The sequence below is a fragment of the Orycteropus afer genome, unplaced genomic scaffold (assembly GCF_000298275.1).
Source record: "Orycteropus afer afer isolate SDZICR_OR568_19922 unplaced genomic scaffold, OryAfe1.0 scaffold00087, whole genome shotgun sequence".
In the NCBI taxonomy this organism is placed as follows: domain Eukaryota; kingdom Metazoa; phylum Chordata; class Mammalia; order Tubulidentata; family Orycteropodidae; genus Orycteropus; species Orycteropus afer.
Window position 1 is genome coordinate 8714803 of NW_006921674.1, and position 23235 is coordinate 8738037.

The 23235-nt window shown below is 36.0% G+C and overlaps 1 protein-coding gene across 1 annotated transcript in view; it reads right to left on the reverse strand.

The window, feature by feature from the left end:
- ASCC3 (activating signal cointegrator 1 complex subunit 3) overlaps nt 1-23235 on the reverse strand; it is a 515455-nt gene that overhangs the window by 91567 nt on the left and 400653 nt on the right. Inside the window, exons 33-35 of the mRNA XM_007942265.2 lie at nt 22012-22137; nt 9299-9410; nt 8976-9110 (exon numbers count right to left, since the gene is read on the reverse strand). Of these exons, the coding sequence (XP_007940456.1) occupies nt 8976-9110; nt 9299-9410; nt 22012-22137 (373 nt within the window). The remainder of the gene's footprint in view (nt 1-8975; nt 9111-9298; nt 9411-22011; nt 22138-23235) is intronic.

Sequence of the window (23235 nt, forward strand, 5' to 3'; positions counted from 1 at the left end):
AAAAAAAAATGTGTTGCCCAATATTAAGATTCTATTTATTTATTTTTAAATGTAAACAATGTTCTGCTTGTCCAAGGCAGAGTAACAAATGGTTAGAATTCAGGTAATAAATTTTCTTCCCAGCAAGATAATAATTTAAAACATTACTTTCATTGCAAAATCATTTTTGCTTTGCCCAATATGATTTATGTGTACTGAAAATTGTAAATAGTTACATTGTTAATTTAAACAGAGTTATTGCTAATGATAAAGATAATATCTTAAAAAATAAATGAATAATGCTTTACTTTGGCAAATGATTCATTAAGATTCCCAGAAAGCAAATAATCCTGGATTTTTAGAAACATGAGTTATTTACTATGAAGATTATATTTGTAATTAAAAAAATTTCTCAATGGTGTCTCCCTTTACAAACACTCCAATTTAGGAGCCTGGTGATCTAATCCTGCCTATGTACCAGGCTGGTAACTCTGAGTTTTGGAAAGGACATGTCAGCAACACTCTGCCATGAACGCTGCAAAGAATACACACTTCTCATCCATCAGTAAAGCTATTCTAAACAGCAACAGCAGATACAGACATATTTAGTAAAAGTTTAGTCCTTTGTTTCTGTTAGTCTCTAGGCTTGAGTACAAATCTTAAAAATATGGTTCTGTCTTACATTTCTCTGGTATTCTCCCAAGTGTACTGTGTATTACCATGTAGCACTTAGAAAGTCTTAATAAATGCTGACAAACCAGAAGTATTTTTTACAGGTACTGAAGGCCAGGAAAGTTAAGGGTATAGCCTTTTAACATACTTTGCTTTGTAAATCTGAATAAAAGGGCAAACTAAGATGCAAAAAGAAAAAAGACAATTAGGAATCAGCAAAGGGGAGAAGGAAACGAAAAATACTGCTGGGACATAAAAGAGCTTATCCCAACTCTGCCTCTTTCCTGTTAGGACCTGAGTTTTTGTATTATTTTTCCATTCTAATTGTGTCATCCTGGGCAAAGTCAGTTTTTTTTTTTTTTTTAAATGAGAAAGTTCAGCTAGGTGACAATAGAAGCAATTTAAGTCTATTCATACTTGAATATCTAACTCATCTTTTAATCAAGAACTCAATTTAATTACCAACTTTAGAACTGTGGTAATTGACAGTAATCGCTTTGTGGGACAGTTAGGGAATGAAAAGGAATTTAAAAAAGTACATTTAAAAAGGGCAAATTCCAGGTAATATCACCAATACATTTTATCCTCATTGGAACATAATCAGGTTAAAACCTTTAATCTAATAAATGACAATAACAAACGTATCTGAGATTGAGGCCTGTTACCAGAAAAATATTACATTTTTCTCTGTTCTGATTTTGGAAAGCTAGGAGAGGCTAAGAAATTATGGCGAACATGGGAAGTCTCAAAGGAAACAGACTAAGAGAAGTAGAAAGATACTTTTTTTTTTTTTTTTTTTTAAAGGCATTTGCCATCTGTGCCTTTCCAAAGATGCCAGGCAGCTCCCTGGCCTATGGGTTGGAGAAATTCTTCTCACAAACCCTGGAAGATATCCCATTAGGTTTCCCCACTAGGAAGATAATAAAGAGTAGCAGATGGGATCCTGTGACTGGCAGGAGGTTATTTGGAAATGGAAGGCCATGAGGTTGGTGGTGTTCACTGTTACTCAGTTAACCTTTCCTTCCTTTCATTTTTCTTTTAATGAACTCTTTAATTTTACATGCTGGGTCCTCTACCAATACTATTCATATCTGGCTTGTCTTTTTATTTATTCAGTTTTTAATTTTTCTCTCTTTTTCCCCCCAAAAGCCCTTGCTTATTTTTCCAATCTCGTATGTTTGAGAAAGGTATTTTTGTAATTTTCTACCAAAAAATTGTAGTTGTGCCCCAAATGAACAAAACTAATGCATACAGAATTAATGCATACTACTATATTACTGAAAATGTTCTGTATATGGGCAAAGAATCAGTGTGCTTTTAAAGAAAGCAGTACAGAGATCTGCCAAACCTAGAAACTTATTAATATATAAAAAATATTATTGCTCTAATCCTTGTCTAAATTCAGAATACTTCTATTTTACATCGACACATGAAACCCATACTTTTTTTGGTCAATATCCAAGGTTTAGTAGAAAAATAAGAATTTCACAACTTTTCCAATTGGGTATTTGATATATAAAAATAACCTCATGTTTCTGTGTAGTCACAAGAAGCATAAAAACTCAGTACATTACTTAAAAATTTTATTGAAAGTTCTAAAGACAGAACACATTTGGGGCATATCTTACTTTCAAGCTATTACTATTCCAGAAAGCATATTCTGAAAGATCTGTTTAAGCAAATAAATTTGCTCTAACTTTGAAAGCTTTTCATTTCTATTGCTGTTTTAAAGCATGGTAACTTCTAAAAGTCCACTGAACATATCAAATCATGCTTCTGGTTTGCCATGACGACGGGCATTTTCTACCCTACACTTGAGCTTTCAGTGCCAACATCATTAAGGGATTCTTCAAATTACTTTTTAAATGTCATTTTCCCTGAGGATTTTCACTTATATCTAATTAGACTACTTACTCCATGCCATGTAATCCCTGTTGCCAAAACTGCTAAATGCTTCAATAAGTAGGAGGAGGGTACCCATAGAGCAAGACAGATGTAATGTCACCGGTTAACAATAGAGGTGTGAAGCAGCTGCCTTAATTATGAAGCTTATTAATTCATGGTGTTAAAAAAAAAAAAAAAAACTTGGCAAAAGTTCTTATAAAATACCTAACTTTTTCAAAATAGCATCAGTATATTTAAAACTTAAAATATATGTCTTCAATAAGAATGGTGAAAGAATTATTTGCTAGTAATTAACATCTGCATTTCAATACCTATAATTCAAGGTTTCAAGGTTACATACAATTTTAAAAGTACTTTTGCTTTTTAATTCCCTCTTTTTAAAAAGCAATATAGCTATATATTTCAATGCTTTAAAATATTTTATCACTGGAACTCAATCTTAGGATACAGATAGAATATATCTAGGAGAGGAAGTAAGATACAGGGAAAAGAGTTCTAAACACTTTCTGTTCTACCTGGAACAACTAACTTAACCTCATTAAACTTCAGTTTCATTATCTTTGTATGAACATTTAACATGAAAAGTGTTTTGAGGATTATAAGTAATGTATATAAAATACCTACCGTGTAGTCAGTGCTCAATAAAAGGCTCCCAGTATTATTTTTTAATGTAATAAAAAGTTGATGTATTAGAAAGATAAGATTTATATAACTGGATTACTACTCCAAAATAAGGTTAATGAAGAGACTCAGCTGCATCTTTGGTCTATTCCACTGTCATTTAAAGACAATGACATCTAAAAATCTAAGTCAGAAACAGTTTAACTTTTTAGCAATAAAGAATTAACACATCAAAAAGTCTCAAAAAAGGTGTTACTAAAGAAACAAACAAACATTAGTTGAAGTATTATTTTCTTTTTTCAGAGTTGATTACAATAAAGATTCTCATGGAGTAATAATCAATAGGAACTGGTACCTGAAAGTACAACAGGTTGCCAAATTAAAGTAACAAAAAATGCCAATATTTTGAAAGATAAAAATATTCCTAAAATATCTAGAGGGTCAACAGAATAAACAGCGCAACTGACACACAGTCCAATTCTAATCCCTGTGTTCCTTGGTCTGTAATTGAACGATCATCACTATCACACCAAATCTGAGGAGAAAAATGCCATCTTCTCTTTTAGTTCTATAGCAGTTTTTTAATCATTAATAAATTTATTCCAGTCTGCCAAAGGGGCAAGGAGGCCACATCTTCTGACCTCCTCTAACTGCACAAGAGGAAGACAGAATCACCATCAGCAACCCAAGGTCTATTCCTGCAAGGCCAGACATGCTGCCTCCTTCCAGCCCTTTCACCAACCCTGACAACAACCACTTCTCCCTCAGCACCCACCACCTTCTCTGCTGGGTTCGATAATTCACTGTAGTGGCCATACAGAACCCACAGATTATGGGTTTATTAGGGAAGCAACAGGTTACAGTTCAAGTTCAGAAATGCACTCAGTCTCTCACAGCCAGCCGTCTCACTTAGCAGCCAGCAGTCTCTCTTTCAGCAGCAAGTGCCTCCTGCATCTCTCTCTCAGCAGCATGTAGTCTCTCACATCTCTCTCTCAGCAAGTGCGTGTCTCTCAGGAGCGTGTTTCTGTCAGCAGCACATCTTTCTCAGCCACCAGTCAGAGACACCCCTTCTGCCTCTAGGAGGGCTCCTTTTGAGCCTGGCAGAGCAGCCAAACTAACCAATCCCAACATCAAAATTCTACACACCTGAGAGACTGAACTTCCCAGAAAATTACTTTTGCTGCTCCCAACAGAAATACCCCAGGTGGATAACTTTAACAATCAGGAGCTACTCAGTTGCTCACAGCAGATTCCACCATGGAGTTTACAAAGACTTATAGCTAGAAAAGCCACACCATGGAATTTACTACACCACACAGTCCTTTCTGAATTTATATTGTTTTGGCCTGTATTCTATTTATCAGTTGAAGTAACAAATCCTCTTGCAGGAGCAGATGGAACTTCCTACTAATTCTGAAAAAAGCTATCATGGTCAAGATCCAAAGATAGCCTCCATTTGTACTCTTCATTGTTTAATTTCAGCTCACTGATTCCAAGCCTTCACCTTTCTAGACTGAAATGCCCTAATTACAACATGTCTTCTATTGTCTGAGAAATTTACTTTCAGCCTACTTAGACTTTTTCATGCTGTCCTTTTGATATGGAGCCATGAGAAATGTATCTAGTAAATCTCCCCCATAAGGAAGATTTCCATTGCTATCGAGTCAATTCCAATGTCTAGAGACACTACAGGCCAAAATAGAACTGCCCCCATAGGGTTTCCAAGACTGTAAATCTTTACAGAAGCAGACTGCTTCATCTTTTTCCTGTGGAGTGGCTGGTGGGTTTGAACTGCCGATCTTTTGGTTAGAATCCACCAGCTATTCTGTGGGAAAAAGATATGGCAGTCTGCTTCCATGAAGAGTTATAGCCTTGGAAACCCTATGGGGCGGTTCTACTCTGTCCTATAGGGTCACTATGAGTTGGAATCATGGAATCAACTCAATGACAGTGGGTTTTTTTTTTGAAAGGAAGATTAACATGAAGGACAAAATACTATTTCCTGTTTTGTTTATCAATACACTTTTTGATGATGGGCAACATTCTGCTGCCATTCTCACAGCATGATGTTGAGCTGAAGTCCTCAATTACTGGCAACAGTCAAGTCTTTCCCATAGTTTATTACTATGGGCATATGCACTGTCATCGAGTCGGATCCTACTCATAGTGACCCCTCCTTGGGTTTCCAAGGTGGTATTCACTATGGAAGTAGATTGCTCAGCCTTCCTTCCAAGGAGTGGCTGGTGGGTTTGAACCACCAGCCTCCTGGTTAGCAGTCAAGTGCCTTAGGCCCTACGCCACCAGAGCTCCTTTACTATGGGCATAGTTTATCTATATTATTAATAAACACACAAATGCATAAATATACAATATATGTATACATATAGAAGCTTCTCGGTTTTATTCACTGTTCTATCTTTTATCCCTAGAAAATGTTTCACACATTGTAGGCATACAATAAATATTTTTGGGTGAATCAAGCGAGTAGAAAGGTGATAGATGGGATTTATAAAAATGTACTATGAGATCAGTGTAACTAGTATCAGGCAGAGCCTTCATAATGCTGAAAAAACAAAAGAAAACAAGATGTTGATGAGTTGTGGGCAGGCCTCTTCTGATCAATGCCTTTTATAGAGAAGACTGAAGCACAGGGGACAATGATTTAGTGCCACTGGTACTGTATAATTTTTTTTTTTTTTTAATGAAGTGAAGGAGGATGTAGAATGCAATAGGTATATGGTTTTCACAAATTTCCTTTACAAACAACATGCTATATGAGCTAACTTGTACTTACCATCTCATATCTACCACCTCATTTTATATTTATGTGTACAACCTGAGAGGCAATACAGAACTGTGACTAGGAGCCAGACTCATGTGCTAGATTATAAATTACCCATTTGCTGTGCAATCTTGTATAAACTGGTTAATCTGTAAAATGGGAATAATAATGGGATGTTATGAATATTAAATGAGTGATTGTTGTGAGGATTAAATGAGTTTATCAATGTAAAGTTCATAGAATACCAGCTGGCACATTAAAAATGCTCAAAAGTGCTAGTTATTAGTGTTTCCAAGATTGATAACCCAAAACCAAACCCAGTGTCATCAAATCCTTTCCAACTCATGACAACCCCACGAGTTACAGAGAAAATTGCTCCATAAAGATTTTATGTCTGTAATCTTTACAGAAGTAGATCACGAGGTCTTTCTTCCACTGCACGGCAGGATGAGTTCACCTGCCAACCTCTAGGTTGCTCCAAGCTCCAAGCTCACTGCCATTGAGTCGAATCTGACTCATAGTGATCCCTCTTTGAGTTTCCGAGGCAGTATCTCTACGAAAAGAGATTGCCCAACCTTCCTTCTCAAGAGTGGCTGGTGGGTTTGAACCATGAACCTTCTGGTTAGCAGTCAAATGCCTTACTTAAACTGACTGCCGTCGAGTCAGTTCCAACTCAGAGTGACTCCTCCTTGGGTTTCTGAGGCGGCATCTCTATGGAAGTAGATTGCCCAGTCTTCTCTAGGTTAGCAGTCGAGCACAAATCATTTGTACTATCCAGACACCTTTCCAGAAAGATTTGTTAGGTGCTGTGGAGTTGATCTCAGCTCATAGTGGCCCCATGTGACACAGCAGAACTGCCTGACAGGGACTGTAATCTCTATAGAAGCAGACTGTGAGGTCTTTCTCCTGTCTGCCGTGTTGCTGGGAGGTTCGAGCAGCAGATCTTTTGGCTTGCATCTGAGTGCTTAACCACTGCAGCATGAGGGCTCCTTCCAAAGTTGATGAGTGCTTTTAAATATCATTTTAGGTAAACAATTTTAAATATCAGATTAGGTAATGGATCAAGTTATGTAAAAATGAAAAAAGTTGTATTCTTAAATCTAATGGATACATTTATTAATCATTATTTTACTGCCTGTGCTAAAATACTGTTAAATAATTTCACAATACTTCCCTGAGATAAATCCTATTTTTACGAATCTCTGATTACATCATCATTAAATTAGGAAATGACAATGTCATTCTTAGAGATCTAAGAAAAAATATGCTCATACTTTATACTCTTCCCTTGCAAAGAGGAAAATTTCTCAAAAATGTACTTTTTTGATAATTGTCTCTACTCTTTCTTAGAGCAAACAATAGAAAACTGATTAATACAGCAACCATTTATCTATCAATTCGTTAAGAAATATTTTCTGACCTACTGCAAGGTACTTGGTTTTATGCTGGGCACAACATCAATACACTAGTTTCTCAAAGGGAAAAAATATATTGAAAAATTAGAAAGAAAATTGTGAAGAGGATACTGAAGCTTATTGAAAACTACAAAGCTAAAGAGGGGGTAGGAAAAAAGCTAGGAAGTACATGAACTGCCACAGAATTAATGACTTTAGAAGAGAAGGACCTTAAAGACATTATAGTCCAAGAGCTCTTTTTTTTTTAAAAGCACCAACACATCTGAGGGTGGAGGTACAGGAAGAGCCGGGCCCTTTGAATCTCTCAGGGAAGAGTGGTTCGAAAGTGTTACAGTAGAGCTAACATACCCTCAACTCAATCCTATCCCATATTAGTATGTTGAGACCAATTTAGCCTTGATTCATTTTAAATATAAATGAAATGGATGGAAAATAAACTTCCTTTATTATGTGCAAGAAAAGGTACCCAGTGTTTCAGATATGTTATCACATTAATCTTTTGAGATACCTCTTATTCCCATTTTTTCAGATGTGGAAACTGAGGCACAGAAAAGTTATGGCATAGGTCTAATGTTATAATAATAATAATAGTCTGGTTTCCTAACAATTGGTTCAAGATTTTTCTTCCATTTCATTTTGAAAAGTTATTAATAAATGAAAATAAATGAACAGCAAGTGATTTCTGTTAGAGACTATTAAAGAATTCTGTCTCGGAACTAGTAAACAATTTTTGCACTAAGAACTAAGGACTTAATCATAATATATATCCTGCCTAGCGGGCCAACAAAGCTTTGTGGTAAATTATTTCACTCATTCTAAACAAAGACAAAAGAAAAAAAGCCAGAAATACATAGTATGCACAAATGAAGATGAACCATCTGATAAACACCTCCTCTCTTTTCTTTGTGAGGGAGAGAGGTAGTTAAACAGCTTAATTAGCACTAATCTTAAGAGAAGGAGCTCTGGTAGCATAGTGGCTAAAGCACTTGACTGCTAACCAGAAGGCTGGCGGTTCAAACCCACCAGCCACTCCTCAGAAGGAAGGTTGGGCAATCCTACTTCCGTAGTGATACTGCCTCGGAAACCCAAGGAGGGGTCGCTATGAGTCGGGGCCGACTCGACGGCACATAACAACAACAACAACAACAAATCTTAAGAGAACTTTTTAATGTGAATCATTACATGAAGAAATTTCAGTAACATTATAGACAAGTATGAACCAATCAAAAGAAGCAATAAGAAAAACATTCAATCGTAATTCAGAAAAGGTATTATATCTAATATAGGGTAATTTTTTGTTTTGTCTGTGATAGTCCAATTTATACCTACTATTATTCTGGCCTAAGTATTAATAGCACTCCCTTCCACTCTCAAAAGGATCCAACTTTGGATGACAAATTGTCTATGGGAAACTCAGTTCAGATACATTGCTTGGTAGTGCTCTTGTTTGACAGAAGAAGGACTTCCTAAACAGTTGCTGCTAAATATCAAGAGGAATTAGACGGCAACAATTTAAGGGCCAAATTAAAAGAGAAGTTATAAAAGATCTAAATATGATCTCTTTATATTAAATAACAAACCAATTGAATCATAAAACTCACACTTAGAATGGAAAGCAATTCTTCAACACTGGATTCTGGTTTCAAATGCTCCTTGAACATTTTAATTGTTTGGTGCCTCAAATAGTAGTAGGAGGCAATTCGGCCATATGTCAGAGGTTCTATGCTCCGATTATCCTATTTAAAAAGAAAGATAAAACTGACATAAATAAAAACCCAACAGAAGTATATAAATTAATAATCCATACTCTGGGTTGCTATTACAACAATTTTGTTAATGATTTTAGTTATCATTAGAAGAAAAACCCCTTACTGTTCAAAAGCTGGGCAATCTTTATAATTGGGATATACATCCTGAGTCTTACCTCTCCAATTTCAATACAATAGGAATGTTCCAATTCAACCAGGGACTTCTCAACCAGATTAGACAGAAACTTGTTCACAGAATCATGGCTTATATCACCCAAGTTGTAGTAGCTAGAAAACAAGCAAGGCTATTATTTGTTTTAAGATATTTTCTACTAAAACTATTATCTGAGTTTCATATTTCCTTTTCAGAATTCCATAGACATTATCTACTTTGACAGCAAATCAAAGAAGTAAAACAACTGCATTTACCATTTCCTTTTTACATGTCAAAAGTCCCATATTAAGGTAAATCTACACTAATGGCTGATGATAACATATTAAAAATACATAAGCTAAGCAGATAAATCCTCTATTACCTTAAGAAAATATCATCACTCCAGTGTTAAAATTGGCATTACTTAAATTTACATATTTTTACTTATCTAATATTATACACTAAATTTATAAATTCCTTTTATATAGAGAAATTTCCTTTTATATGTACTCCATCCCCAGTAACTTCAAAAAGCTCAACGAACTATTGATTTAGGAGGTTCATGAGTACTTTTAGGAAATTCAGTCAATTGTTGTTCCCCTAGTCCTAAAGGAATAAATGTCATCCTAATGACTGGATGGAACACCATCAGGATAAAAAACAAACATTCCAACTAAGCTTTCATATAGAGAAACACATGGTCTAGCTTTGTATGCTTTCCAAGTAAAAACACTGAGGACATGCAATTCACCTGAATGCTCTTCCTTACACCTCTGAGAGGTTCTTGGAAAATCTCTATGATTACTAGGACTCTATGCTTGGCAATAGATCCAAGGGTGAAAGGCTGCACTCAAAGTTGTGGCAGTTCTCCAATTCCTACGGGGTGAACCCGCTACACATGCCAGCAAAGAGAATTTATATGCTTGACTGCTAACCAGAAGGCTGGAGGTTCAAACCCACCAGCCACTTATCAGAAGGAAGGCTGGGCAATCTACTTCCATAGTGATACCCCCTCGGGAACCCAAGGAGGGGTCACTATGAGTTAGGTCTGACTTGATGGCTCATAACAACAACAACAACATGTCTTTTCCCTTATCTCAATCAAGAAATAGGAATGGAAGGTGGCCTGAGAGAACAGGTTTTCCCACTGAGAGCCCTTGTGTGTAGAAACTAGGAAAAGGATCTGCATAGCCTGGGAGAAGAGTGTTTACAATCTCAAATGGGAGAGGAGGGCGTAAAGAGTACAACAACCTGTGAAGGATGGGGAAACATGGACAAGTATGGGAATTTTTTAAGATTTTTTTTTTCCTTTCTTCAAAAGGAAAGACTTGGGGTCAGTAAATTATAAAAAATATATTTAAAAATATGCAAAGCAGAGCTTCAATCATGGCAGGATATATTTTCATTAAAAAAGAGAAACTAGCACAAATGGCTAGGTAAACCAAAATATGATCTTCTCCATTGAGTAAGGGTTAATAAGAGATTACTGCAGAGGCAGTATCTCTACAGAAGTAGATTGCCCGATCTTCTTTCTGAGGACTGGCTGGTGGGTTTGAACCACCAGGCTTCTGGTTAGCAATCAAATGCCTTAGGCACTATGCCAACAGAGGTCCCTAAAAATAATTATCAATCATAATTACAAGGTAAGGATTGTTATTTTCATAGAAAAGTAATAGTTACTTTTAATTTTAGTACATAGAGAAATTATTTCCTTTCCTGAAAAAGCTCTTGTCATGAACTAAAATAAAGCCATATCTATCAATGAGCAAGTATGTAAGTAATAACCCTAGAAAAAAACAAAAAACCCAACTCACTGCTGTGGAGTTGGATCCGAATCATAGTGACCCTTCCTTGGGTTTCTGAGGCAGTATCAACATGGAAGTAGATTGCCCAACCTTCCTTCTGAGGAGTGGCTGGTGGGTTTGAACCTCCAGCCTTCTGGTTAGCAGTCAAATGCCTTGGGCACTATGCCACCAGAACCCTAGAGCTGCAGTTAATTTAAATCAAATGTACAAATGTATACACAACCAAGCATATATTATGGAAATGAAAAAAATAAGCATTAGAAAGCATTAAAAAATATCTCCTTTACCCTGGAAAATGACTAAAGCACATATTGTTAGAATAGTAACTTCTGCTTTAGAAGTGACAATACAAATTCTGGATATCTAAAGCCCCATAAAACATACAGATAGTCTAAGCCATTCCAAATTATTTAATGTATTTCTTCTCCTTCATTTTTCTTCTAAAAGCTGAAATTAATTCATCAGCCAAACATTTTGCAACATGAATGCTTACTTTTTGTTTCACATTCTTCTGGTTTGCTAAGCCTATAAATTTCCCACAGCCAGTCCTCGGAAGGAAGATTGGGCAATCCTACTTCCGTAGTGATACTGCTTTGGAAACCCAAGGAGGGGTCGCTATGAGTCGGGGCCGACTCGATGGCAAGTAACAACAACAACAACAATAAATTTCCCAACACTATTTTCAGCTGCCTGGACCAATATATGGTTGATAAGGTTAGTTCTAAATTGAAAATACTGGTGAAAATTTGCCCAGACATTGTATACCAAACATGTTGCCACTGAGTTGATTCCAACTCTTAGTGACCCTATAGGATAAAACAGAACTCCCCCATGGAGCTTCCAGAACTACTGAGCTGCCGGTAGACTCACACCTTGCTTTCAGTTAGCATCTGAGAGCTTAACCACTGCCCACCAGGGTTCCTTAGGGCACTGTATAAGTATTATTATCTGTAGAACAAGAGTCAAATTATTCTCTAAGCCATTAAAATTATAAAAGGAAAACATTGAGAAATTTTTACTGGGAAATACAAAAAGTTAAATGTCATTTTTTAAACTATGAATTTATTAGGTCATTTGGAAAAAAAAAAAATCCCACTGCTGCTGCTACTCATTATCACAGGCCATTATCCTATAAATATAAATCAAATATCAACTTTATAGTTTTATGCTGTAGTGAATAAACATACAAATATTCTTAAAACTACCAATGATTTGAACTTCCCTTAAAAAATTATAGGTTCTTTTTTATATTTATTTCATTCAGTATTTTATGTATTTAGAAGACATATTTTAATGAGCTAATGTTCCTTTCTAAAGTTTCTTTATTTTAATTTACTGGGAAATTTTTGAGACTACTATTCTGGTGGTACAGTGCCTAAGGCATTTGACTGCTAACCAGAAGGCTGGCGGCTCAAACCCACCGGCCACTCCTTGGAAGAAAGACTGGGCAATCTACTTCTGTAGTGATACTGCCTTGGCAACCCAAGGAGGGGTTGCTATGAGTCAGAACCGACTCAACAGCAGTGAGTTTGGGTTTCTTTTTAATTTTGCTTTCATCTAGATAAAGTGCAGCCAGGGTAATTTCTTAAACTTTTTAAAATAAGTTGTCAAAAAGAAAAAAAAGCAACTAAAATCTTATGTCTTTGAGATTATAACAAATTACCTGCTTGTAACAAGTAATTTACTTTGCTAAAAATTTATTTCTTTGAGCAGAATAATAGGATAAACTCTTACTGAGATTTATTGTTAATATAGTTTAATATAGTTTTTCTTTTCTATATGCACTCACCAACTTTCTTATTGACTTTATGACAGAAGAAATACAAAATTTGATTCAAGTAATTTAATTGATATACAATTTATTAAATATTAAGAATTTTAAGATTTCAGTATCTGGGGGTAATTTGGAATATTAAAAATAAAAGCCTCTACAGTTGTTAGTTTCCATCAAGGATTATACATAATGTAAGTGATAACTTTTAAAAATAGCAAATATAAGCTAAAATATCATGTTCAAGAATATAATAGTAAAATCTCAATCATTAAAACTTGTCTCCTATGTAGCCAAAATAAATACTAAAAATGCATATGTTTTCATTAGTGATTTAACTTCACTGATCCAGAACAAGAAGTATAAAATTTGTTACGATTATTCTTTAGCTTTGTTAAACTAAACTAACTTAAAACATTTTCAAATCTTCACAAAAGAAAAATGTCGTTAAAGCCTTAACTGGATATATAATTTGTGAGAAACAATGAAACTAAATGTAAATGTAGGTATCTGGTAGGTCAAATAAAATTTTGAGGGCTATATATATTCTTATACTTTTATGTAATTAAGGATAGAGTTTAGATTTATATGATTTTTATTATTAGCATAATATGGCCTGCGCTTCTATCAAGTGAACTTCCGTCACAGAGCAACTTCTAACCTAAACAAATAAAAGCATTTAGTTTAAAAGATTACATATCATTAATTTCAATAATCACTTTAGTTAACTTAAAAAGCATGCAAGAGCTAAGGATAAAGGTCTGTTTTCATGTTGCACTCTCCATGGTACAACATTTATAATTTACTGCTTAAATAGACATATTATACAACTGCTTAATTACAGATAAAGGATACAATGTAGTTTCATGTTCACTGCATTGAATCATCAAGTCATTATCTTCTTTTTGCCATAAACAGACAGCCTATCTTTTTGTCAGCATGCTATTTCATTTATTTCACAGTGAAACCCAGTTTCACAATAATTGACTTGTCAGAAGCCCTAATTTATGAGGCTGAGCTCTGTAAGATTTCTCTATATTGGACTCAACCTGCACACAAGCAGGGTTGAATATTTACAATGCTGTTAACAGGTGCTGAGTTGTTTAATGATTCTAATAGCCAGAAGGTACTGAGAAAGCCAGCGGGATCACAATTACAGGCTGTTTGAACACAACAATTACTAGTCCCCTGAGAGGTGTGAAAGTCAAAGGCAGTTTGATACTGACAGCATCTAGCACATGGGCTAGATAAGCTAACTTCTATTAGCAGTCCATTGGGAAAAAGTAATAACAAATCTCTCATAAAAATTTACAAAGTTCATAAAATTTAAACAATCAAAAACAACTTTTAAAAGCAATGTTAAAAAAATTATCTTTAAAAGATCTTATCAAAGGACAAACAAGAATACCACACATGAAACCTCAAGTTACCTTTTTTCCCACCTTACTAAGGATAAAATTTCACCAACTGAGAACAAAATAGATTTTATAGTAATGTAAAACACAGATAAAGTTACACCAAACAGTTTAGATTTAATGTGAAAAGAGGCAGTCATTTCCCGTTTGGTTTATGTAAACCTGGCCAGAGATCTCGCTGGGAAATTTTTCATCAGTCTTGAAATGCTGCTGCTATAACTGTCAGTACTGGGAAGTCATTTGTTACAGCACCATGTTTTTTTATGTTCAGATTATGCAGCAGTAATAATGATACAAATAATGAAAGTGGTTTCAGGGACAGCTGAAACTACCACAACATTTTTGTCCCAGTAATATTTAAAAGCTTTCTCATGGGAAAACAGAGAATAAAACTGAACATACAAATTGAATCCAGAATTCAATTTGGAATATATTATGTTTTATGAAAGCACCAGTACATGTGTTTATATACATTTGACGAAGCTAATGTATGTGTGTGTGTGTACATATATACTTATATATAAATTTATCTTTTTATGCAAACTAAAAAACATGTAAGAATATAAACAGATACACAGAGAATTTTCCAGAATGGTGGGTTGAAATCCTTGTCAACATAAGCTGTGGTGGGGAAGTGATGAGGGATGCTTTACAAGTACGATTACATGGAGGAATCTGGTTGCATATATCTGTATCTATATATGACCACATTCAAGAACACTGTTATTCAAATTCTCTATTTTGAAAAACATACTGTTCTCCTCTTTTTTGAGAGATATATTAAAGTCTCTTAATTGCAACTTAGTATCTCTGATTTCTTGCTTTATATATCTTGATACTATGTTTTAAGTTATTTTAAAATGTATAACCTCTATAACTTCTTAGTGATTGTTACCAATATGTACCATTCTTTTTTGTCCCATTTATCCTTGTGTGTCTACAATTTGGTTTTGTCTGATTTTAATTCTGCAGCTATTGTTTTCTCTATTATTTTCCTTCACATCTTAATTTTCAACTTTTGTAAGTTATTCTGATTTCAGATGTTGCTTATTTAGCTAGATTAAAACAACTGAGAACTTCGGACTTCATTTATAGCATTTATTATTATAGCTGAACTGACTTATGACATGAATAGGTTCTGACATTCTTTCCTTAAAACCCTGCAATGTCTCCTGTTTCATTCAGATTTAAAATAAAAATCCTTACCAATGTCTATAAGGTCCAACATGACCTGTGCTACCTACCACCTGTGCCCCATTTCCTTAACCTCACCTCTTGCTACTCTCCCCCTCATTTATTTCACTGTAGCTGCATGCTCTACTTGTTCCTTCAATACATCAAACATGTCTGCCTCAGAATCTCTCCCATTCCCTTAGCCTGAAATGCTCTTCAACTAGATATTCATGTGGTCAACATTCTCACCTCTCCTTCAAGTATCTGCTGAAATGTCAGCTCCTTAAGGAGGCCCAAGGAGCTCTGGTGGTGCTATGGTTAAAGCACTGTGCTGCTAATCAAAAGGCTGGCAGTTTGAACCAACCAGTTGCTCTGTGGGAGAAAGAGGGGATCTGCTTCTGTAAAGACTGACAGACTTGGAAACTTCCTGAGGCATTCTACTACGTCCTGTGGGGTTGTGCTTTGAGTTGGAACTGAATGGATGGTAGTGGGTTTGGCTTTGGTTAACGAGGCCCATCCTGATTCCTTATTTAATATATAATCCTGCTGCTCCACCTCCTGGCTCTCCCAATCTTCCTTACTCTGTTCTTTTCCTCCAAAGCATTCATCACCTTCTAACATACTTCTAAATTTACTGCCTCTGCTGTAAAAATTTAAGTGCCACAAAAGCAGAAAATTTTGTCTGTTTAAAACAAAAAAATGCCTTATTCTATACCTAGCATAGAGTTAGGCACTGAGTAAATGTTCACTGAATTAAAAAAAATGAATTTAAGTTTCATATGATTATACCTAACCATTTTAGGAGATTATGTTTTTTGAGGTTGGTGATCACAACTTAGATTTCTACTACCTTCCAAAAGAACCTAATACTGTTGCTAATCATAGCTTGCTCTTTTTAATTTTTATTACCCTATCTATTCTAGACTTATTAACTTACATGGCAAGGGTTGGGCAGAGGCTACTACTTCAGAATCTAAATGATAGCCTCAAGTCTTAACATAGTCAGAGTATCTTAAAATATGTAGAGGTGGCTACACAAAGAACCAGCACTGTTGGTAGTATGGGAGAATGGATAAACCACCAACTCCTGAAAATCAGCTGAAGGTGCATTAATCACCATGTGATTGGACATTTAAGGCTGCCAGAATCTGGAAGGATGTAAGGGCTGGGGAAGGGATTGCAGGCAGGAAAAGAGTGATAGCAAAAGCATGGAAGGGAGAATAATCTCTCATACAGAGGCGGTAAGCACTGATGTCTCCCTCAATCTACCCTAGCCTCTTTGGTGTGGTGGTGGGGAACCAAACTCTTCTTTGGGGAAGCAAGGGGACATGAAAAGCAGCAGCCACAACTAAATGTCACTGTACGAAGACAATGAGTCCTTCTGACTCTCAGAATTTCCTCTCAGGAAAAGGTAATCATCTGAGTAAGTGAGGCACTGTGAACTCAGGAATACTAGTAGATTACACTGACTGAAAAAAAGACCTGGAAATCTGCTCCTATAAAGATTATAACTGCTGTCGAGTTGATTCTGACTCTTAGTGACCATATAGGATAGAATAGAAATGCCCAGTGGGTTTTCAAAGCCATGAATCTTTATGGAAGCAGATGCCATGGACTGGCAACCATCTGGTTAGCAGCAGAGTGCTTAACCACTGTGTCACCAGGGCTCCTTCCCATAAAGATTGTTGTTGTTGTTATGTGCCCTCGAGTCAGATCAACTCATGGTGACGCCTCCTTGGGGTTCCGAGGCGGTATCACTATGGAAGTAGGTTGCCCAACCTTCCTTTCGAGGAGTGGCTGGTGGGTTTGAACCACCAGCCTTCTGGGTAGCAGTCAAATGCCTTAGGCGTTACTCTACCAGAGCTCCTCCTGCCTAGGAAACCCTATAGGGCAGTTCTGCTCTGTCTTCCAGGGTTGCTATAAGTTGGAGTTTATTCAATGGCACAACACAACAACAACATAGCCATGTGAGGAGGACATGTCCCAAGCTGTCAATACTCAAGAAGTCCTTTGGCTCTAGGCCCACTATAATTTCTTTAATTTATAACCCAAGTACATCTCTTCAGAATTTCATCATTTGTCTACTGTGGTAAGCCTCTTCAAGCTTCTTGTCCTGCTCCTAAAAGCTTATGACAATCACATGTGAATTTTCTCACTGTAATATTATTAACAGGAGGCAGTTTGCAAGAGGAGCAACAGGGAGTGATGTCTAATCCAGTTTCTTTCAGTGAGGTTCTCCTCTGAATGGTGTCTCCAACTGTGCTCTTGGCTCATCTCCTCTCATGGTTGAAAAAAGGTAAACACTAGACAATTTTCTATTCATTGTCTTATTTAAGCCTTCCAATGTGTCCCCTGAATTTAAAGACAATGTACTGCATGTCTACTAAATAAACATAAATCTATTTCCCACCTGAAATTTAACACATTTAATTTCTGATCAATACTACCTGATAGTTTACAAAACAGGCCAGGTTGGGGATAGACCACAAGCAGGATAGACAGGTGAAGAACTATGGAAGCACAGGAGAAGAAATATTAAAAAGCAAATTTGAAGTTTGACATCAAGGTAAATAGAAGTGATATCATTAACGAAAGTAAGAAAGATAGATTAGAAGAAAATTTTGATATATAATTCCATTTTACACATGTTGAGTTTGAAATTATGGTGGGAAATACATAAGGCAACATTCCGAAATGAGACTGTAATTTGGTAGAGAGTACAGATTGGCGTAACAAGGAGATAAACAGAAAGGATCATTGGAGAAGAATCTTTTAATATTACACACTGAGTAAGGAGCTCTGGTGGTGCAAACCCATCAGCTGCTCTGTGGAAGAAGACGGGGCAATATACTTTCATAAAGACTTACCACCTTGGACACCCAATGGGAGTTGCTATGAGTCAAAATTGACTTAATGGTAGTGAGTTTGGTTTTGTTTTTGAGAAGGACAATACATCACTTCTCCAGTATTCTTGCCCAAAATGCACAACCCAACCTTAGTGATGGGGAAACTTCAGACAAAATAAAATTGAAAGATATTCTAAAAAATAACTGACCAGTACTCTTCACAAGTGTTTAGCTTATGACAGATAAAAACAGACTGAGGTTAAATTCCACTTGATCATGGTGTATATCCTTTTACTATGCTTTTGAATTTGATTTGCTAGTATTTTGTTGAGAATTTTTTATCTATACTTTTAAGGGATATTGGTCTGTAGTTTTCTTTTCTTGTGGTATCTTTGACTTTGGTATCAAAGTCATAACTAGCCTCATAGAATGAGTTAGGAAGTGTTGGCTCCTCTTCATTTTTTGGGAAGCATTTAAGAAAGATCAGGATCACTTCTATAACTGGTAGAATGCCTCAGTGAGATCACTGAGCACTTCTTGTTCCTGATTTTTAATTTTTTTTTGTTTTTTGATTATTGATTCACTAGTTATGGGTTTATTTACATCTTCTATTTCTTCTTGACTCATTGCAGGAAGTTTATGTGTTTCTAGGAGCTTGCCCATTTGAATTGCCAACCATTTGGTTAGCAGCCATATGCTTACAATTTGCCAAAGACACTCAATTTGCTTTAGGGAATTATTCCTTTGTGTGCTACTCAGACAAACTGACAGAAATGGTTAGTTTCTTTGTCTCTAAAGTATATTTTTAGGATGGTATATACTAGCACACTTACTCTTCACTTATTGACATGGTTAGGTTTTAAAGACCAGGTTATTATGCAAAATTCAGCATTATGTGAAAATACAGGATCACCACATCAGATCATAAAATGGAAGGTGACTACATCATTACATAACTGCTAAACCACTGCAATCATGGCCCAACCAGGTTGACACATAACCTTAACCATCACAGACAGAACCATCAAAGTCAGTATCACTCTCACCTTGCATCTTGGTTTTTGTTACTGACAGACATATGTCATTCAGGTGCAAAATAGTCAGACAGTAGATTTTTTACTATTGTCTTAAATGTGAAGTATAGGAGTTATGGTGGCATAGTGCCTAAGGCATTTGACTGCTAACCAGAAGCCTGTAGGTTCAAACCCACCAGCCACTCCTCAGAAGGAAGGTTGGGCAATCTACTTCCTAGAGATACCACCTTGGAAACCCAAGGAGGGGTCAGTATGAGCTGAATCCATTCGATGGCAGTGAGTGAGTCAGATAACAAGATAGCCAATAAGTGAGGAGTAAGTGTAAAGTTACTGGAAAGGAGTACAGGGATAACAGCTCATTAACATAATATTACTTGTTATGTTCTTCATTATTAATACAGTACTTAGAAAGACTTCTGGCATAGTGCCTAAGGCATTTGACTGTTAACCAGAAGGCTGGCAGTTCAAACCCACCAGCTACTAATCCGAAGGAAGACTGGGCAACCTACTTTTATAGTGGTACTGCTTCAGAAACCCAAGGCAGGGTTGCTATGAGTCAGATCCGACTTGATGGCAGTGAGTTTGGTTTGGTTTGGTAGAAAGACTTCAGCTTGCATATTTGATTCTTAACATATCCCTGTGAGAAAAGTAGGCTATCATTCACTTTACAGATGAACAAAGTGAAGCTCAGAAAGGTAAAATGACTCAAGGTTAAACAATTAGTAAGAGTAGTGCTGAGACAAGAAAATCAATGCTTAGATCCGAAGTGCAAAGCTTTGTCTGCCACAGGAATTGCCTCTAACCTCAAGTTATAAAAATAAGGAATATATCTACAGTTATCTACAGTTACATACCAAGCTAACAGACCAAAAAAAAAAAAAAAAAGGAGAGATGGATTATAAGTTCAAAAACCTTGTTTCTTAATTCCTAGCTTTACCACGAACTAATTATGAGAAATAGGGCAAGTGGCTTTAAGTTTCCTACCTTCTATTTCTTAAAAGACAAATAATAGGGTTGGACTAGAATTCATGTAACGTCTTTCCCAGTAGAAGATTCCCTGATTCCCATCCTCCAAGCTGTGCAGATACGTGGTGCTGAAGGGCTATCTCACTGATAATGTGGCCACACTTGAAAAGGATATTCTGTCCCTCATTCAGAGGCCCTTAACAATCAAATAATTCTGAGCAAAACATTACCATATTCTCAAACACCCATCTACATAAGTGGAAATCTAGGATGAAAAAAATAAAAAAGGTCTTTAAGTTACCAAGAGGTGAGGTTTAGTAGTAATGTTTTCATCATGATCCTTCTCTTTAAGACCTTACAATGGCTAGTATTTCCTTCTAATTATATCAGGAATGTCTGTTGAATTTGTTCCATCATTTCATTCCCTCTGTACCTGGTCAAGTCCTCATCATCTTTCCCCTATTATTAAACAATTTAATTATTATTAAACTAATCAGTCTTCCTATAAATATTTCCCTATTCTAACTCATTCCTTATCATCAGACTATAAGTATTTTAACTAAGTCAAATAAAACAAAACCTAATGTTGTTGTTGTTGTTACTTGCCATCGAGTCAGCCCCGACTCCTAGTGACCCCTCCTTGGGTTTCCGAGGCAGTTATCACTACGGAAGTAGGATTGCCCAACCTTCCTTCCGAGGAGTGGCTGGTGGGTTTGAACCGCCAGCCTCCTGGTTAGCAGTCAAGTGCCTTAGGCACTATGCTACCAGAGCTCCCAAAAACCTAATGTAGCGATGTTAATTTGTAAGCCTCCAAGGTTCTTCACAGTCAACAGGACTCCTCAGCACAGCATGCAGGTCTTTCACTATTGTACTTGGCCTACTTTCAAGTTCCAATCTTCTTGTCCCCTACTCCTTAAACTCTGGCTACATCATCTTGGCATTCTCCAAACACTTATGATTCTTTTAAGCCCTCAAAGTCTTTGCTCATGTAATATATTTCTATTTGAAAAATATTATACCTTTTCCACTCCTGTTTTTATTCAAGATCTCATTTAAGTATCCCCTCTGTGAGGCTTTCACTCTCATAGGCTTTTATAAAGTTCTGTTGAAGCACTTATGATTTACATTGTAATGATCTACATCTCTTTCCTACACTTTTAAAAGATCAGCCCTTGATGTACATCTTTATGCCTCTGTGTAGCATAATACCTGAGAAACAGTAGGTGCTGAATGAAGATCTAAGCTATCCAGATTGGAATGAATGACACTCCACCACTCACAAATTTTACTCCCTCTTGCAGTGTTCTTATTAATCCTTACAAAAGTCTCAAAAATTCTCCTCACTACAACTTCACAAACCTCACTCCTTTCTGAATTTCTACTGTACTCCATCCAGTCAGTCATTACCACACAATTTAGCACATTCCTTAATAACTTTAGAGGCTTTGTCTCCCCAACAGCAGAGCATGCTCCTCAAGGATATCCTAAAATAGTTAAAATAAGCTAAATAATAAACACATAAAAGTATTTTTCTAATAAATCATAAGACAGAATGATATCGAAGACATCATTTGACTTTGTGGGAACATTTATATACCTAAAATGTCCAAAGTTCTAACTTTTTTGTATGTACCTGAATTTAGAATTTACTATTTTGAAACTTACCTTTCTTCAATGCAAAAGAGAAAGGTAAATAGTTGACCTTCAAAGAGGCCCTTCACGTACCTGGGGTTCATGACAAGACGTCGGAAAAAGTAAGTCCAGGTGATGTAATCCATTGCGTCTTGTTTAGATGTTATTGTGCCACCAGCAATCTCTGCATTTAAATGGTCAGAGAGCACTTCTAATAAGCTATATGGTGAATGAGATATGGGAAACATACATGAACACTAAATGAAACACACTTAAATTTATCACCACCTAGTCCAAACCCAGATTTTATGTTCTAAGATGCAAAGCACATATGTATATTCATCCCAAATTATTTTAGTGCGAATTTTGTTTTAATATTTTTTTTACCATGAGACTACAAATCATTTAGTATCATGAACTCAACAAACTATCTTATTAATCAGTACATATATATTTATTCTCTTATATTCTTTAAAAAACGTCAGTTATAATTTTTATTTGAAAATGAATAGAGTAGACTAGTGAGAAATAATGTAACAAAAATAGAATGAATGAAATTAATATTTTCCCAGAGTAAGTTAACATTAGTAATATTTACTGAAATCAACCACTAGTACCTGTCATATGGTAGGTGAGTCAGTGTTGTTGTTGGATGCCATTGAGTTGATTTTGACCAATAGTGACCCCATGTGACAGAGTAGAACTGCCCCATAGGGTTTTCTAGGCTGAAATCTTCACAGGAGCAATAGCCAGGTGTTTTCTCTTGTGGAGCCACTGGGTGGGTTAGAACTGCCAAACTTTTGGTTATTAGCTGAGCTCTTAACTGGTGTGCTACCAGAGCTCCTTAGATACTCAATAGATAGTACCTTCTACTGATCAATAATTTTGGGAAATAAATTGATGGATGAAAAATATGCTTACAGGGAGGGGTCAATATGAGTCAGGACCAACTCAAGGGCAGTTGAGTTTGGTTTTTTGACCAGTCTTAAAGGTTTATCATTTTTATTCAAAGAGCCACGTTTTGGCTTTGTGTATTTTTTTCTAATGTGTGTTTGTTTTCAGCTCCTTAATTCTTGACCATATCATTCTTATCATTGCCTTTCTTTGAGTTCAATTTGCTACTCTGTTTCCAAATTTCTGAGATGGTTATTTAAATCACTGGTATTTCAGCTTTTCTTCTTCTTATGGTTATAAATTTTCTCTTAGCACAGTGTTAGCTGTATCTCACAATATTTAGTGTTTTTATATTTTCCAAATTTTAGAAAATGAACTAAAGGTTAGTGGTTCTAACCTACTGAGCAAATTATCAAAACCATT